General features: G+C 35.9%; 2 protein-coding genes across 10 annotated transcripts; one reads left to right on the forward strand and one right to left on the reverse strand.

Moving 5' to 3' along the window:
- Positions 1-5,970, reverse strand: Gapvd1 (GTPase activating protein and VPS9 domains 1). 8 transcript variants are annotated; one of them, XM_035080157.1, is made up of 5 exons: positions 5,610-5,840; positions 5,013-5,146; positions 608-4,942; positions 383-529; positions 1-280 (listed from the first exon to the last, which is right to left on the reverse strand). In XM_035080157.1, exons 2-4 carry the CDS (start codon positions 5,142-5,144, stop codon positions 398-400), a joined length of 4,599 nt encoding a protein of 1,532 aa, XP_034936048.1. In that variant the 5' UTR covers positions 5,145-5,146; positions 5,610-5,840; the 3' UTR covers positions 1-280; positions 383-397. The 8 variants fall into 8 exon arrangements, with proteins under 8 accessions (XP_034936048.1, XP_034936049.1, XP_034936045.1 ...); XM_035080158.1 differs by having other exon boundaries at positions 1-299; XM_035080154.1 differs by lacking the exon at positions 5,610-5,840 and adding an exon at positions 5,881-5,970 and having other exon boundaries at positions 1-529.
- Positions 5,971-6,703: 733 nt separating this feature from the next.
- LOC118065086 (uncharacterized) lies at positions 6,704-12,323 on the forward strand. Of its 2 annotated transcripts, none has more exons than XM_035080140.1 (2): positions 6,704-8,443; positions 8,520-12,323. In XM_035080140.1, the coding sequence occupies exons 1-2, from the start codon at positions 6,975-6,977 to the stop codon at positions 12,280-12,282; spliced, it is 5,232 nt and encodes a 1,743-aa protein (XP_034936031.1). In that variant the 5' UTR covers positions 6,704-6,974; the 3' UTR covers positions 12,283-12,323. The 2 variants fall into 2 exon arrangements, with proteins under 2 accessions (XP_034936031.1, XP_034936032.1); XM_035080141.1 differs by having other exon boundaries at positions 6,704-8,413.

Genomic DNA, 12,323 nt, shown 5'->3' on the forward strand with positions numbered 1-12,323 from the left:
CATTTAAAAAGATAATTATAAAAAATAATAATCATATATTGCTATTGGCTTTTTGTATAAATATTCAAAAGTTGTGTTGTTTGATAATTATTAGAATTTTGGATACATTCAAGTAGCCATATGATCAATAATGGCTCTGATTAAATAGTGCACCGACATTGAATCAACAAAATTAAATCAACAAAATATCATTTTATGTATCCGAATTATTTTTTGCATTAATTTATATGAGTCATAGGAATGCCATTGTTCAATAGTTTTAAGTTTTATACATAATTATCTAAAAGCAAATAAAATTACTATTATTGTTCTTTAAGAATAACATGTTACCTCATCACATATCGTGTGTGTTATGATTAGCAAATATTACGTAACCACTCACAATTTTATATTATTTTCAATCCATTGTTTTGATAAATTCAATAGCTGAGCAAAATTGGGTCCACCAATATTGTTCTTCACCTTCTAATCGATTACCATAGAAGCTATCAACATATTGCACTGTTGACAATAATGAAGGCGGGTTGGTCTAGAATCATATAATTAATAAGAAGTATGTAAATAAATACATTAGTATTATTTTTAAATATCGTAAATTGTTATCTACCTTAATGATAATGTATACTAAAACAGGAATTAAATCATCTGCTGCTGGAATACCTCTTTCAGATGCCATTGACAATAAATGAATTATAGTTTTTGCACATCTAAAAACACATTGTAATTTATCTTTTGGGGTCTTGTATGCAGATATTACTGCTAATTCAGCTTGAGCCCACGGCCATGGGCATTCATAATGATAAATCTTTGGGATTCTTAAATCCTTGTGATTTGGTGTTACGACTTTAGACAATTTTTTAATGTGATCATGCAACAATTGGTCTCTGTAAATGTCACCATCTCCATTAGGATATAATGCATTGTGATATACACGGGCCATTATTGTTCGCTCAACTACCATTTTCGCTAATTCAATTTGACTTTCACTAGCAACTTGCCATATGGGATCATTATCCATTTCAGTGTGGATTTTTCCCAAGAAATTATCAAGCAAATCCTGCTTTTCATCAGCTACTTTGAGTTTTTGAAATTCATCACAAAATCGTAAAACTTGAGACTCTCTTTTTTCTAAAAATACTCTGACACAAACAGCAACTAGATGACTGTTAACAGCATCTCTATCACATTTTATTCTTTCATTCAATCGTTCAAGATGAGCTAAAGTAGACAACAAACCTTGTCGACATCTAATTAAATAAGCAATATAAGGCGATCTCTTCTGATAATCTTCTCTAAGTGATTTGAAGAGTTTTCGACATCCATCATCATTAAATAGTCTTACACAACGTAAAGTTTCATGAAGATGAGCAATTAAAGGACGATCCTGAAGATTAATAGCTTCAGCTAACTGCAATTGTAAAAAAGCTACTAGTTCATTTTCTTTTTGTACTAAAGTATTTCTGTCTGAAGAAACATTCCATGAAATATGCTGTAAATCTGCAGTACTAAGTACCATTCGTAACTTTCTCTTTGCATCACTGAATGCGAATGATATTTCAACGTTATTGGGATCAATTAAAAGTCTTTCATCTTCAACTTCTTTTGTTCTTGATTGACTGCTCTCTACGGATGCTGTATCGCTCGCTGCACTCGGTTTTCTACGGTATTTAGCTAGAATATCTTCGCTACTATCATTATTGGTATTTAAACTTGAAGAAACATCTTCTGACATTATTCGCCGTAATCTCTGTCTTCCGACATCTACCCCATCTGGACCAACATCTCTGTCATAAAATCTTTGTTCGTCAGTTCCTCTCGGTGATTTACCCCTTCTATTTCGAAGAGACATTTTAAATTTGGAAAAAAATCCTCTTTTATTTTTTTGATCCTCATCCAAAAGTTCTTTGTCTCCTCTAGTTGCTGTCATATCAAAGCTTATACTTTTTGGAATAGCTCCAGTTGAAATACTTGGTTTTGGTATATTATTACGGTTATCCGTAACATCATTTCCACCATTAGTTAAGGGTTGTGGAAATAATATTTCAGGAGTTGACAATGCATTTTTTGATCGTGACTCTGAACCAGAGCTACTGCTTGATGTCAAACTAGCCGAACTAAGTCTTACAACAACGTCATTATTACTAGCACTACATCCATCTAATTCTTCTAATTTAATACCACCGTTTGGTAACTTTTCTGGCAATGATGGTGCTGATATATGATTCGCTAGCAATAATGTAGGTGCGACTGCTGCTGCTCCGATGTGACTGCTTAAGCTCTGACATTCATTGTTGTTTTTTCCATTATCAATATGTAATTTATCTATTAAATGAATTAATCTATCTTCGGCAACAGATTTACCGTATTCCATATTGCTAACGTTATTAGCATTGTTATCAACGTATTCCATAGTACTCCTTCGATAATCAGATGCTGTACCACCCTGTCCAGTTACATTTGAATGTGTCGACACTGTTGGTGATGGTGGTATTGGTGCTCGATTGGCGGGCTCAACTCTAATTGGCCTGAAAAGAGTACCAGCACCTTCGACTACTGTACCTATCGGTAAACTTGGAGAATATGTTGGTTCATCACCACCATCTGGTTCACCACGACTTTCAAATTCTGATCTTGCAGTATCATCAGATCTTGCGACACTTGCTGTATCATCAGTATCTACTTCTGTTAATCTTTCAGAATCACTAGCAAGAACATCAGTACTCCATGCTTCAGAAGCAGTTTCACTTACATCTAACATACCCTGAGGAGGTTCTTGAGGAAGAACGGGTGGTGCTTCTGTTGGTGGTGGAAAAGGAAATCGCTCTTGTTGTTCCACTATTTCACTATCTGATGCCAAAACATCTGTAGACCAAGTATCAGACACTAATGAAACTGTTTCATCACCTTCAATAAGTTTCTTTATCTCAAACTTGCAAAATTTATCATCGATTTCTGAACGACTTTGTTTTGTTGGAATAGTAGGTGGTGGTAAATCCAATTGTCTAGCTTCACCTCCTGCTCGTACATCATCACCTTCAGTAATTTGAGATGATGGTGTATCTCTTCCAGATATATTTGGAGTTCCTCTTCCTGATACATTTGCAGATACCATATCAGATAAATTATCATTTTGATCTTCGGTTTCAAGTTCCAATGAAGAAGCAACACTGTGATTAGATGCAGCTTCTGAAACAACTTCTAAATTATCTGAAGTGTTGCCTATAGAACCTTCGAACAAAACTTCATCATGAGACAATGAAAAACGAGTTCTTTTTTCTTGAGTTTCAATACGATCTGGTCCATTAGTATCTCTGCGATCATTATTAGTAGTTAAATCAGTATCAAGAGTTAAAGTAACTGGAACACTTTCTTCTACATTATTTTGAATGTCCATACAAAGAATTTTCTGTTCACTGAGCATACCAACGGATTCAGTAATTGCCGGTCCAAATGGAATGACCAGTACTTCTTGAATCGCTTTATCAATATACTCTTCTTCAGTACCTGATGCACCATTCATATCCTCTGTTCCATCAGTTGCAATTCCGGGAGATGAAGGTACAGATATCCTTGATCCTCGTCCTCGATTTACTTTTCCTAGAAAACCACCTCGTTTGCTAGGAGTTTCAGGAGATGATTGATGAATAATTTTGTTTGAACTAACTGTTCCACTGGGTAATTGAGCAAGCATATCACATAATTGTTTTCGATCTAAACTATTGTGCGAAAAAGCAGAAGATTCTTTGTTATTTTCATTATTTACTGTATGTAAAAATACAATTAAATTATTTAATTCATTTTCCGTAAAAAGTGCTGCAGATCGACAAAGTCCTTGAAGTTTAGTGTTATCTACAACAGGTGGTTCATCATCTAATTCTTCAGTAGTACCTTCTAGCATTGCATCAATTATCGAAGAAATAGAATCTTTCTCAAACCGTCTATATAAATCTATAACTTTATTGTCGATTGTTTGATATTTCATTAATGATAACATTTGCAATATTTGTCCAACTTGCATGAGATTAAATCTGGCTACATAACTTATCGGTGCATCAGTTATTCCATAAGGCTCAGGATTCACAATTGCAGGACAAATAAAGTAAGTAAATACTAGATCAGTACACATTGCGTGTACTTCTTTGGGTTCAATATTACTATTTTTGTTCAGCAATCCTGCCATTTGTTTAACAAGCCAACTAACGCTAGTTGGAAAGCAATACATATTTTCTCGTATACTTACAATAAATCTTTGAGTTATTCGCACCAAAGAATTAACAGTCCAAAGTCGATACCGTAATAACTTAGATTGATACTCAGGCGTTCCTTCTTTTCCGAATTTCTTTAATCTTTCAGAAGGTGGAAATCTGATAGCTGCTTTATCAGGATCAATATCAAGAAACATTTCATCTTCCATTAACAACTGAATTATCGGTTCGTGAAGGGCTGCTGTGAGAAAGAGCTTTGCTGAGAAAAGACTTTCATGAAAAACAGAGTAAAATCTTGAAAAAGCACAGGTTCCATGTCTTAATAATCTTCTAGGGTTATCAGAGGGAACTATTTGTAGAAACATCAAATGCCTCAATAATTTCAACACAAATAGTTTATCCTCAGGTAGTAAACAACTTCCATATAATCCAGCAGAAAGTGACTGTATTATACTTTGAATGGAATCGGGAACTAATTTATCACCTTCTACAAGACAAGAAGCAACAAGTTTTGGTGATTTCCTTAACGTTCCAAGAAATTCGCCATATGCTAAACATGATTGATATTTTAAATGTTTATACGCATCAACAAACTGAGAATTTTCTAGAGTATTTGCTCGTTGACAACAAGATGCAGGTGTAGAATCTGGCCTTGAAACAATCAACCTATTTAAATTTACCCTTTGTTGATCAGTCACCCATGTTAACTGAGCTAAATCTGATGATATGTATAAAACCTGAAAGGAAGAAATAACTGTAACTACTATATAATTTTATTCAATAAATGATAAAATTTATGTCACTAACTTTCTCATTAAGAGTTTGCAGATTTTGTTGCTCAGCGTTAACGAATAAACGCTCTTGACGTAAATGTGCTGCTAACTCTAACATATCCCACTGTAAAGTTCCAAAAGACTCAACACTATTCATTGATGACATAGCTATAAAAATAAATTAATTGGATACTTGAAAAATATCAGAAAATGTTTTACTTATTAAATAACAAATATTTATATTAACTATGAAACGTGTAACGAATAAATTTATAAATTAATTGTTCTCTTTTTAAAGTCACACATCAATCTCTAAATTCATCGTGGCTATTAAAACAAGTAATCACGATAATTTAAAACAAATCAGGAATCAGATAGTGTGAATTGTTGATGATAATAACAATCATTACGTCAACTATCATTTTTAAATAACAATATTGTTCCTCACACTATTTTTATTGTTACGAATTTTGTCACAACACTTTTTATAATGTTATTTTAAGGTTAACATTAGCCAAGTCATGCACAACATAAGAAATGATGGGAAAATTTTTTTTGAATCATGTTTATGGATGAAAAATGAGATTAAGAATAGATAATGATATTATAAATACTGAAATGAAGTAGTTACCTAAAAAAAATTATAGATGATAATTTTCGTTTAAATTATCCAAAATAAATATATAAAGGTTTTTTTATAATAATAGAAACGTAAAACTACATAACACATACGTATATATGATTTTAACAACAAAAGAAAATAGTTAGTTACTATTTTTTATGAATTACAATAGACCATTAACTAGTAGACAACCATTTCCTATTTTTGGTTAGAATTTTTTACAAGACAAATGGCCGCAAGTGGAGAATGTGTGTTTTAGATTGAAATAAAGAGAACATACCAAAAACAGCCTTATGGACTGTACAAAATTATGCGCCAAGTTCAAATACAAAGACGATAATCTGTGATAGAAGAAATAAATTGCAATTAAAATCACCGAATTTCTTTTGATGTGATCATTTCTTTATAATTCTAAATTTTCAATGAAATATATTTTACTTTTTCATTTTCTTAAACAATTTATTTCTTTATTTGATGAATTGTCAAAAATTATCTTTGATTCTTGTGACAGAATACCGATAAAGTAGAAACGAGACATGAATTATGATTAGTACTCTGGCACACAGATGGCTCTACCATGAATAAAAAACAGCACTTAAGGCTGGGCTGAAGTCAGAGAGGCGACTGATTCCCCCTATCCAAATACATGGGATCGGGATATTTCTAATTTCTCCGCCAATTTACTATTATTTCTATAAAATTAGGTATCAAATTACAGAGGAATTAATGCCGGACTGACGTAAACAACAATTTTTTGTATGTAGTGAATATTTTTATTAAAACATTAGAAAGAATAATGAACAAATTATGAGTTGGCTTGCCGCGCTTAAATTCCAAGATGGCGGCCACATCATTCAGATGAAAAATCACTAATTATTTTATTTTTATACGTTTTTCGCCCAAAATTCGTGTTTGCGTCAGTCCTTGCTACCTATCTGAATGTCAAAAAAATCAATTCATAGGATAAAATTGAATAATTTAGAAATAATCAGAAATATTGTATTCCAGATGATTCTCTCCGGCAATTAGTTTGAAAAAATTCCGATAGGTGACAGCATTATGCTCGCAGATGACCTCAGTCATCCGACTTCCTGTTTGGACTTGAAACGAGAAGCACGTGTTTTATTGAGCTCTCTGAATTTCCAAGCCTTGTAAGTGAATTTTCGAGTGACTGATATATTTTTTTGTTGGTTTTGTGGACTTCACTTTGAATCAGTGGAAACGGAGTAAAGACTAAAACTGTCGGAGGACAGTGGGTGTGACGGGGGGAGGCCATGTGATGGCGGAGAAGCAGTTGAAAATGATATAACCTATGAGGAGTTACATGCGGAGTATCAAGATCTGTGCTATGAAAGTTTATTAGTTGAGTCAGGAATGGCTAAAGAGACAAGAAAATATAAAAATAAAAGAAAGAGTGATGAGAGGGAGGAGGAGGAATTTAAAAAACATCGAACGAGAAGTAAGAGCAGAAGTCCCTTGTCTCATAAAGGTGACGAGCAAAGTTTAAGTGCAAATATGGAAGGTCCAGAAATGGAGAGTGACATTGAGATCGGCCAAGAAGTGATAAATGATAAGAGTAATAGTGGCGAAACTAGTCAAAGTTCTATTGAAGTGGCCAGTCGTACAAAAAATAAGAGTACTGAGAAGGTAAACATTCGAGGATATAACCTCAACAACAATAAGGGAAGGGATATATTGACAAACAAAAAGCAGTTTGAACAGTCGAAAACAAGAATAGAAAAAACGTTTCAGTACGAAAAGTCTGATAAAAGCCCTTTTGTTGTACAACTTAGTAAACAAAGAAATAATTTAGAAGTAAATGATAAACCTATATTGGCTTTGGAAGTGGCTCGAATATTGTTTAGAGCAGGAATTAAATATGACCAACTTGCTCCCATTTCTAAGCGGGTCTGGGAAGTTACTTTTCATTCTCGAGATGCTGCCAACCAAATGTTGAGGAATAAGTTTTTGCAAGAATGGGGCTACAACGCTTTTGTTCCCTTCTGGAAAGTTTTCAGGAAAGGTGTGATTAAAGACATTCCTATAGATTTTGAGCCAGAATTAATTACCACAGAACTCAATAATGGCAACCCAGGCTTAAATGTTGTAGAATCAGTTCGTTTGAAAAGAAGAGTCAAAGAAAGGGGTAACGTTACATGGGAGGACACCACTTCAGTGCAGGTAACGATGCGCATTAAAGAAATACCGAACGCAGTTTACTTTTGGAAAACGAGAATTGGTTTAAGTCCATTCATCCCAGCAGTCAGGAAGTGTTACAGGTGTGGCAAGGTTGGTCACTCAATAAAGTTTTGCAAGGAGGAGGAGAAGTGTCTCAGGTGCGGTAATAACAAGCATGATGAAGAAAATGGCTGCATGCTTAAATGCATCAACTGTAAAGGTTCACATTTTTCCTTGGACAGTAAGTGCCCGAAACTTCGGGAACTTTATGAGATCAGTCGCATCATTGCAGAAAAGAATGTGTCATTCCCAACAGCAAGGGATTTGTATTTCAAAAGACATTTTAATGCTCAAGAAAACCTGAGGCCTTCGGTGGACTCTTTGAACTTTCCAGTCCTGGGAAATGAGAATAGGTTCCTGGTGCATAACATTAGAAGAGATGGATCGTATAGACAGGCGGTTAGTGGTAATATTGAAAGACCAAAGGCTGATGGTAAACAAGACTCAAGACAAAGTAATCTCCAAGGTGAAGGAATTCCAACAGAGCTGAACAGCGAGATTTGCAGTTTTTTACACGAACTTAAGAAAAAAGAAGATGGAGACTGTAGTGACAGGTTGTTCAGGCGACTTAAGGAGTTAGTATTCAAGATCCCAGACGTGGACAGGTTGATCTCTAGAGTGATGAGAACAATTGAGTTGCATTTTTTATCAAACAATGGCGAATAAAGCGAATACTTTCAGATTTTGTCAATGGAATTGCTGCAGCATTAAGAGAAAGTTACCTGAATTACAATATAGAGCTTCCAATTTTGATGTGATGTTACTCTCGGAGACCTGGTTAACGGATGATGACTCAATCTCGGTCAAGGGATTTGATGTGGTGCGTAGAGACAGGGTAGGGCGCCCTGGGGGTGGAGTTGCTATTCTGGTGAGAAATAATATTAAATATAAGAGAAAACATGGTTTGTATAATTGTAACAATAACATTGAGCTGTGTGCTATAGAATTATTTACGTGTGAAGGGCCTTTTCTAGTAGTCTCATGTTACAGGCCTCCGGATCGAAATATGACGAAGGACCAGTGGGTGCGCTTTTTGAACCAATTCAGTGGAAACTTCCTGGTCACAGGGGATTTCAATGCTCATCACCAGGTATGGGGAAGTGATGCGAACTCTATAGAAGGTACAAAATTATTTGAAGCTATCGAGGAGTCGGAGGTTGGGTTGCTGAATGGGGCAGTCAAGACCTTTTATTCGCGTCAATATCGAACAGAATCCGCTCTAGATCTATCGTTCGCAAGTTGTGGGTTGTTGTCGCTGTTTGAGTGGAAGGTTAGTAGGGATACGTGGGGCAGTGACCACTTCCCAATATTTATTGACTTTGACAAGGTAGTTGAGAAAAAAGGAAGCAATCATGCTCCAAAAAGGCTTTACAATAGTAAAACTGATTGGGGGCGGTTGGTCAGGGAACTCGAATTTCGGAGTAATGAAATTAGGTCAGTTGTCCAAAACGAGGATCTCGAGATTCAGGTCAAATATACGACGTTTACAGCAATTATAGAGGACTGTGTGAATGTGGCTACACCGGGAAGGGGTGGTAGTAGGAATCTAAATACAGGGAGCAGAGTTCATAAGGAGAAAGAGCGTAGAAAAGCTGCAATTTTCTGGAATAGCGAATGTGATAAGTTGGTAAGATTACGAGTTGCTGCCTTTCTTCGTTTAAAAGAATATCCTTCGGAGGAAAATTTCTTAAAATATAAACAGGCAGAGGCTAGGGCTAAGTCGGGGATCAGAAAGATAAAAAAGGACTACTTCCGGTCCTTCTTAAATAGTATCAATAAGTTTACAAGTCCGTCGTACATATGGAAGAAGCTGAAAGCTTTGAAAAAAGGTTGGAATTCGTCGCATTGCTCGAACGAGTTTAGTGAAGAGGTAGTGGAGAGGGTGAAGGTTGGGATAGACTCTCTATGCCCATCCTGGGTAGCAAGAGGGGATCCGATGTTAGAAAATGTGGAAGGGGATGTATTTCTGGATTTGCCTATCACGGTGGAAGAATTAGAGGTCGCAATTGAGAATTCGAGGACTAAATCTAGCCCGGGGTTGGACGGGATCGATTATTTGTTGATTCAATCGTTTCCTAAAGAAGTCAGAGGGGCCCTCTTGGAGTTATACAACTCAATTTTTGCTTCGGGAATCTTCCCAAACGAATGGCGCCAGTATTCAATTTTCTTCATTCCTAAGAGTCAAGGGAACGCTGTTCGGCCAATATCGTTGGCACCTTGCTTGTTAAAAATCTTGGAAAAAATTCTGAATCTTAGAATATCATGGTGGTTGGAATTTCATAATAAGTTCCCTGAAACGCAGTTTGGATTTCGAAGAAGTAAATCATGTTTGGATAATTTAGCTATACTGAACGCGGAGATTTTGAGAGCTTTTGACAAGAAGCAGTGTGTTGGTGCTCTTTTTTTGGACATTCGAAGCGCATATGATAATGTGCTCGGAGATGTGTTACTTAGTAGACTAATTAGTGTAGGATGGCCTAAATTAATTTTGAAATTTGTGCATAACTTAGTGTCGGAGAGGGTAATATCAGTCAAATACGACACAATAGACTGTCATAGAAAAGTCTTCAGAGGGTTACCTCAGGGTAGCGTACTGAGCCCAGTTTTGTACTCAGTTTACATGATGTCTTTAGAGTCTTGGATTGTGGAGGATTGCAAAATTCTTCAATTTGCAGATGATGTATGTATTTATGCAGTTGATAAAGATCCAAAAAAAGTGTTAAAAGCTGTATCGGAGTCGGTACATAAGATTATTCCTTTTTTAAATGACAGTGGACTTGAGTTGGCTCCAGAAAAGTGCCAGTTGATTGTTTTTAGCTCCGATCCTAAAATCGCGACTAAGTCTTGGTGTATAAAAATAAATAGAGAAAGAATTTGGTCTCAGCAAGTAATTAAATTTCTGGGCATTCTGTTTCACAGCTCGCTAAAATGGGATCACCAAGTCCAAGCTATTAGGTCAAAGTGCATTAATCCTATGGCAATTATAAACTATTTAAGGTTGACATGGACTGGGGCTGATCCTCCAACGTTGATTAAGGTGTATAAAAGCCTAGTTAGGTCCAGAATTGAATATGGTGCATTTCTGTTTGTGTCGCTCAAGAAATCCCTTCTGAAAGTATTAGATAGAATCCAAAACAAAGCGTTGAGGTTAGCAATGGGGTATAGAAACTCAACTCCGCTGAATGTGATAGCTGCTGAGTCTAAAGAACCACCTTTGGAGTTTAGATTTAGGTATATGACTCATAATTTTCTAACTCGTTGTTTCTCAAACTCAAACCATAAAGTTATTGCTATCCTCAGTGAAATATCCGAACTCAGAGAGTGTCCTACCATGGTCTTTAGTACTGAAACTCCAGGGTTAGTACGTTGTTTTCAGGAAATAGAACCAATAAGTCATCTGATCTCTAGTGATTCACGCCCTAACTGCTTTAAGTTTCCATTTCAATCGATGTTCGTTCCAGCCAAGGTACATTGGGAAGAAGGAAAAGAAATTCAGGAAATTCATAAGTCCAAGCCTCTAAGTGTTGAAAGATCTTTTTGGAATTTATTCCGTGAAGAGTTTCGTGATGCCGTAGTAATTTTTACAGATGGTTCAAAGACGATAGGTAAAGAATTTGTAGGGTTCGCCTACTTAGAAGTCGCCACAAGCAGTGTGAGCCTGAACAGAACGGTTAAGTACGCTTCAATTTTCTCTGCTGAGGCCATGGCGATAATTGCAGCCTTGAAAAAATTTGCTAACACGGATTTAAATAAACTGGTTATATTTTCGGATTCTTTAAGTGTCCTGAAGGCGTTGGCCTCCATTAGATCCGCGGGTAAATTGAACGTGCTGATCGGTGAAATTAAACATTTAGTGTACAGTCTACAGGTAACTGGTAGGGTAGTAAAGTTTTTCTGGATTCCTGCACATGTAGGGATTTCTTATAATGAAAAAGTGGACTCAGCTGCGAAAGATAGCGTTATGAAGGGTCGCGACTCCCAGATTCTGCTCCCAAGCTCCGACTTCAAAGCCTTTTGGAAGGGAAAAATGCATAATGACTTTGTTAACTGGTGTAAATGTGAAGGGTTAAATAAAGGAAGATTCTACCACGAGAATTACTATTCAGAGAGCGCACTCCCATGGTTCGGTAAGTTCAATTTAGCTAGGAAACCTCTGGTCTCCATTAATAGACTTAGATGCAATCACTCTAGTCTTAAAGAAAGTCTTGCTAGATTTAATATCATTCGATCTGCTATTTGTGAATGTGGCGAAGCCGAGGAAACAGCAAACCATGTTTTCTTTCAGTGTAGTAAGTACGAGGATATACGAGCATTGTTTTGCAAAGATTTAAGGAAACAAAAATCCTTTCCTCCGTACTGCATTGAATCTATGTTACATAGTATGGACCGAGGAGTCATCTTTGCGGTGGCCAGGTTTCTGAACAGTATTGAGTTAAGTATTTAAAGATAAAGAGGTCTATTTTTTAAGGTAACCTGTAGAAACAG

This window comes from Chelonus insularis, unplaced genomic scaffold (genome assembly GCF_013357705.1).
Source record: "Chelonus insularis isolate UGA/USDA-ARS -01 unplaced genomic scaffold, ASM1335770v1 contig_26_pilon, whole genome shotgun sequence".
In the NCBI taxonomy this organism is placed as follows: Eukaryota; Metazoa; Arthropoda; class Insecta; order Hymenoptera; family Braconidae; genus Chelonus; species Chelonus insularis.